The sequence below is a fragment of the Octopus sinensis genome, linkage group LG1 (assembly GCF_006345805.1).
Source record: "Octopus sinensis linkage group LG1, ASM634580v1, whole genome shotgun sequence".
Lineage (NCBI taxonomy): Eukaryota > Metazoa > Mollusca > Cephalopoda > Octopoda > Octopodidae > Octopus > Octopus sinensis.
Window position 1 is genome coordinate 153,112,798 of NC_042997.1, and position 6,760 is coordinate 153,119,557.

The following is a 6,760-nucleotide window of genomic DNA, read 5'->3' on the forward strand; positions in this document are numbered from 1 at the left end:
AACAAGTTTTGCGGTGGATTTGTTCGACTAAAGGCGGTGCTCCAGCATAGCTGCGGTCAAATGACTGAAGCAAATAAAAGAATAAAAGAATATGTTTCTCTCTCTCTTTCTCTCTCTCTCTCTCTCTCTCTCTCTCTCTCTCTCTCTCTTTATATATGTATATATATATATATATATATATATATATATACATACATGTATAATCATTCTTATTATTCTTATTATAAATACATATACTTAACGTATATAATTTGTGTATTTTCCAATGGCTACAATGTCGTATTGGAGTATATATACACTCTCAAAGTACCGGGTGTTAAAACACCTGTCATGGACAGGCGAGATAACTCACCTTCAATCCCATTTAGAAGTGATGGGCACCGACGTTTCGCTATTTTCGTGGCCTATCAAAATCACGTTGTCGCAAGGGTTAATGGCAAGCCTCCTAGCTAATCCATGTCTTACATGCTCATGGCTTCTAAAACAATATCCTTGCATGTCCGGAAATTGCATATCTAAGCGAAAATTTACTTATGAAGTAAAATCAACTCCAGCATGATAAGTATTATTAACTATATATGCTCTGTGTATTTACCGGTGGCTCCAATGGCGTAGTGAACTACATACATTTCAATGCGCCGGTTGTTAAAGAAAAAAGAAACTCAAATTCATGAACAGTGTCACGCAGTGATGTTGAAACCGTGACTGCGAAGCGAACTTTTTAACTTCACACCTATGCTTCACACCATAAAACGCAACAGTTAGCTATTTCATAGTTCGCCCCAAAGTTACAGGTATGGACGTTTACTATGAAACACTACTGTTGATTTTATTTTTTTTAATTGCATTGTTATGTTATTGTTGTTCATGTTCGTATGATCAACGTTGTTTAATATGAAAGCATTGGTATCGCTTACTTGCTTGTTGCAAAAACCATGACGGTATAATTATAAGATTTCGTTGCAAATTCTATAAGATAGGCTGAACGCACTATGACTTCATGGCTTGTTAGAATAATTGAATGGATTTGCACTTGAATAAAATCATTTTGATATGCAGGAAATGTCGGTAATATTATTATTAAAGCGGCAAGTTGTCAGAGTGGTTAGTGCGCCAGAGAAAATGGTTAGCTCCATCTCATCCACCTTCATGTTCTGAGTTCAACTTCTACCGAGGTCGACCTTACCTTTCATCTTTTCGGGGTCAATGAAATAAGTACTAGTCAAGTACAGGGGTCAATGTAATGGAATTCCCAGTACACTCAAAATATGCTAACCCTTTACCAAAATCTGAAACCAGTATTAAGACAATGAAATGGCGGGATCATTAAAATATCGGACAAAATGTTTTGCATTCGAATTCCGCCGCAGTCATCTTGGCCTTTCATCAGTTCGGGGTCGATATATATAGTTCCAGTCAAGTACTGGGGTCGATTATTTCAACTAAACTTCGGAATGTTGCTGTATTCTTTCTGTCTAAATCTCGCTAGCATCAACTTCTGTCTAAATCTCGCTAGCATCAACTTCTGTCTAATTCTCGCTAGCATCAACTATGCCTTTCATACCTCCAGAGTTTATAAAATTAAGTACCAGTCATGTACTGGGGCCAATGTAAACGTCTTGCCTCCTCTCCTCAAAATTACCGGCCATGTACCAAAATTAGAGAGTATAATAGGTCGAAAACTAGAGAAACGATACGCTCACTTCTACTAGAAACTGAAACCTGTCTCCATATTTTAGATAACATTAATGAACGAACGATATATTTTAATCCCACACACCCAAAATTAACAACAAGAAGACAAACAGCAACAACAAAAAATAACACGAAAAATAACGCAAACGACTGAGAATTACAAAAGTATTTTCAAAAATAAATGTTACACTTAGGGTGTTTATTTCGAAATTCTGTCAAACCAGCAAACAAACTTAACAGAAGTTCAAAATTCATGTTAGGTTTTAAAAGAACGCATGTGAGTAGACAAGTAATACATGTCACAATGAATACAATTCGTTATTTAATCTTTTGAGTCATGATAACAGCGATGTTAAAGGCTACAGAATAGTCAATACAAATCAAAATTGTATGACGATTATTCAAACAGGAATTTCATTTTAGACGGAGTAAAGGAACCTGAAATTTTGGTAACATAGACACACAAGTCACTGTCTCTTGCGTTGTTGCTTCATCATATGTATTTATCTGCGTGTGAGTTTGCGTGTAACAATCTCAAGGATTATATTACTGGCTGGTGTTGCAGAAGATTTACTGTCACAGCATCTTTAGTTGCGGCTTTATATTCCTACAAAGATACAACTAAAAATTACGAAGGTGCATGCAGCAATTCTATAGATCCATCCATCCAACCATTCACCCATACATACATGCATATATACATACAAATACATAAACATGTGTGTGTGTGTGTGCGTGTGTGTGGGTGTACGTAAATTTTTGGATGAAATTTATAAACATATAATGAATCGCTATTCGCGATGCATTATAAGTTCCATCCAAGGAGTATTGTTATTTTTAGTATACTGATCCTATATTATATCGGTACAGCATGGCAGCGAGCTGGCAGAAACGTTAGCACGCCGGGTGAAATGCTTAGCAGTATTTCGTCTGCCGCTACGTTCTGAGTTCAAATTCCGCCGAGGTCGACTTTGCCTTTCATCCTTTCGGGGTCAATAAATAAAGTACCAGTTACGCATTTTGGTCGATGTGATCGACTCAGTCCCTTTGTCGGTCCTTGTTTGTCCCCTCTATGTTTAGCCCCTTGTGGGCAATAAAGAAATAAGTAACGTTAACACGCCGGGCGAAATGCTTAACGTTATTTCGTCTATCTTTACGTTCTGAGTTCAAATTCCGCCGAGGTTGACAATGCCTTTCATCCTTTCGGGGTCGATAAATAAAGTACCAGTTGCGCACTGGGGTTGATTTAATCGACTGACCCCCATCCCCAAAATTTCGGGCCTTATATCGGTACATCTTCTTTTAACCTCGCAAACTGGTTGAACAGTTAGCATCATTAGACTGTAGCCGGCCTAATGGAACAGAAGCTTTATTTACATATTGGAAACTTTTCCCGTAAGCAAAGTTAAAACATATAAATAAGTGGTTGTGTGGTAAGAAACTAAAAACGGTCAGCAAATCGCAGAATGCTTTACCAGCAGTTTGCATAACATTTCCCATACATTTAAAATATAAGGATAAGTTACATTCTCATAACTTCCTCACACAACAAGGCTTGAAAATCTGTTGTTCAATTAGTGACGTACAGTCAAAAGCCCAAATTTTCATCTACTATATTTAATATCTATATTGTAGATAGCTATTAACCTATCTACTATGTTAATATCTTAATCTCGACTGATTTATATTGCACGTGATTATTCTCTGCTTTCGACTGGAGACGGAAATCGGGCACGTATCCACGGAAATCGGGCACATATCCACAAAGTAACAAGCAACACTTTGGTAGAAGTCTTTTCATTTCTTCAACATATCGAAATCATAAAGATTTGGTGTTTACGTTCTTGAAATTGTCTGGAAGACCTAAGATTTCTAACAAATTTATTTCAACATTTTCTTATTCTCGCTGTGTTGTTCATAAAGCACATATTGTTTTATCAACGACAAGTAGCCCAAACTACGAATACGCAAATGTGGCCACCATGTTACTAGCTGAATTGATGACTGCTATATATAATGGCTTCATATTTTATGCTATTAGGGAGGCGAGCGGATAGAAACGTTAGTGCACCGGACGAAATGCTTAGCGGTATTTCGTCTGCAGCTACGTTCTGAGTTCAAATTTCGCCGAGGTCGACTTTGCCTTTCATCCTTTCGGGGTCGATTAAATAAGTACCAGTTACGCACTGAGATCGATATAATCGACTAGATCCGTTTGTCGGTCCTTGTTTGTTCTCTGTGTGTTTAGCCCCTTGTGGTTAGTAAGGAAATAGGTATTTCGTCTGTCTTTAAGTTCTGGGTTTCAAATTCCGCTGACATCGACTTTATCCTTTCGGGGTCGATAAATTAATTACCAGTTGCGTACTGGAGTCGATCTAATCGACTAGCCCACTTCCCAAAAATGTTGGCGCCTTGTGCTCTTCTGGATCGATAAAATAAGTACCAGTTGTGCGCTAGGGTCGATGTAATCGACTTACCACCGCCCCCAGAAATGCTGGCCTTGTGGCATAATTTGAAATCAATATTTTATCCTGCTGAAATGGAGAAAGGAAGAAGGTAATTTCATACATCACCTTTGATTTGGATAAACAAACTGTAAGGAGTCTTCCACACGTCCCCTCATATCGAAAGCATCGTACAAATGTTTACATTTTTATATGTTTCTCATATTTAAAATATTATCAGCCGTTTTGTTTGGGACTGTGTTGTGTATATATGTGTATGTATGTATTTGTATGTTTGAAGCAACCATGTAAGTACCAACCATGTAAGTCGTTGTATATGTAATTACAAACCATTACACAAATCATGGCCTAATTTATTCCACATATATAAAGATAGATAGATAGACAGAGAGAAATTGAGAAAGAGAAAGAGACAGACAGATATTTATATATATATATTATATATTTATAGATAGATAGATAGATAGATAGATAGATAGATAGATAGATAGATAGATAGATAGATAGATAGATAGATAGATAGATAGATAGATAGATAGATAGATAGATAGATAGGCAGACAGATAGAGAGAGAGACAGATACACACACACACATATTTACATGTACAGATAAAAGGATAGATAGATATATACATACATACATACATACATAAACAGACAGACAGATAGATTATAGAGAAAGAGACCAGACAGACAGGCAGATAGATAGATAGATAGATAGATAGATAGATAGATAGATAGATAGATAGATAGATAGATAGATAGATAGATAGTTAGATAAATAAATAAATAAATAAATAAATAAATACATGCATACATGCATACATACATACATACAGACAGACATACATACATACATACATACATATATAGCCAGACAGATTATTGATAGAGACCAGACAGACAGACAGATAGATAGATAGAAGATAGACAGATATATAAACAGACAGACAGACAGACAGATAGATAGATAGATAGATAGATAGACAGACAGACAGACAGACAGACGGACAGACGGACGGACGGACCGACGGACGGACTGACTGACAGACAGAGTCATATATTTGAGCGTGAGGGATTAGTTATAGCTGAAGAATCACATATTTTCTTTATAAAAATATCTTCATAAATATAAGTATTAGACTGACATTATTATAAAAATTTAGTACTGAATTTTTATTTTGTTTTGTTTTATTTTGTTAGTTTTTCTCCAAGGTTGCAGATTATATATACAAAATAGGTTATATAAACTAGTTTCTTTTTATGCAGTTTGTATACACAAAGCAATTAATTGTATTCTTTTTACCCTTCTTTATCAAAATTTACACTTGAATAATTTTCAGAATTTACATTTGGTTTTTTTTTTTAAAGGCATACACTCACGCACACATGTAACACACACACACACACACACACACACACACACACACACACACACACACTAACATACACTAACACATGCAGGTGCGCACGTACCTAAGAAACTTTTTAACTTTGATTTCTAAGCGTTTTTTTCATTTTATAAATACCTAAATACGTACATACGTGGATACATACACACATACATAAATATATGCATGCTTACATACATACATACATACATACATACATACATAGATACATACATACATACATACATACATGCATACACACATACACCACAGGCTCCACGCACTCTCATAAGAGATACACACACACACTTATATATACATACATATACACAAAAACGTACCCATGTATATACGTGTGCGTGCGTGCGTGCGTGTGTGTGTGTGTGTGTGTGTGTGTGTGTGTGTGTGTGTGTGTTTGTGTGTTACAGATAATGTAGGAGTAGTAGGATAGCAATTTAGGATCCTAAATAAATATTTAAAGGATATTTTTTATATCTATATTTGATTTAGGTGATTTGAAACAATTTCCTGAAGACAATTTCCTGAAAATCTATTGATTAATTTGAGCTTGAGTACTTACTTACTCTTTAATTATCCATGAATATTTGATGATTGAAAATAATCTTTTGTGAAATCTTTATCTCCATGGTATCAAAACTATTTTGTTGACTAGCTGTATAAATAGATTAAAGCCTGTATTTGGTAAAAGCAGTTGCAAAAAGCAAACCAACCTGCATTGATAAATACATACATACATAACATACATATACATATAATATATATATATATATATATATAATATTATATATATATATATATATATATATAATATAATATGTATATTATATATATGTATATATATATATATATATATATATATATATATGTAGGCATACAATATATTTGCATTACGTTATCGTGTATAAACTACTACGCTTTGTTCTTCTAATCTTGTCGTCGACCACCCTTTATATCCTCTTACTGACATTTGTTTTCTTTTATTCTTTATTTCTTTATATATTATATATATTACGATTGACTCCGAATCCCGTCAACTATCGACATTAATAGCTGGAATTACTAGTGTTTCCTTACAATACCATCGTTACTGAATACGTCATCATGAAATTGGTATGTATATTTTTTTTTGTATTTGAGAGTTATGTTTACGTTTCCTACCATGCTTTATTTTGTTGTTGCTTCGTTGTT

At 34.7% G+C, this 6,760-nt stretch overlaps 1 protein-coding gene across 1 annotated transcript in view; it reads left to right on the forward strand.

Moving 5' to 3' along the window:
* Nucleotides 1-6,760, forward strand: part of LOC115225647 (parathyroid hormone/parathyroid hormone-related peptide receptor) — a 784,809-nt gene that overhangs the window by 254,913 nt on the left and 523,136 nt on the right. The window contains exon 2 of the mRNA XM_036504944.1: nucleotides 6,623-6,682. Within this exon, the coding sequence (XP_036360837.1) occupies nucleotides 6,674-6,682 (9 nt within the window). The 5' untranslated portion in view covers nucleotides 6,623-6,673. The remainder of the gene's footprint in view (nucleotides 1-6,622; nucleotides 6,683-6,760) is intronic.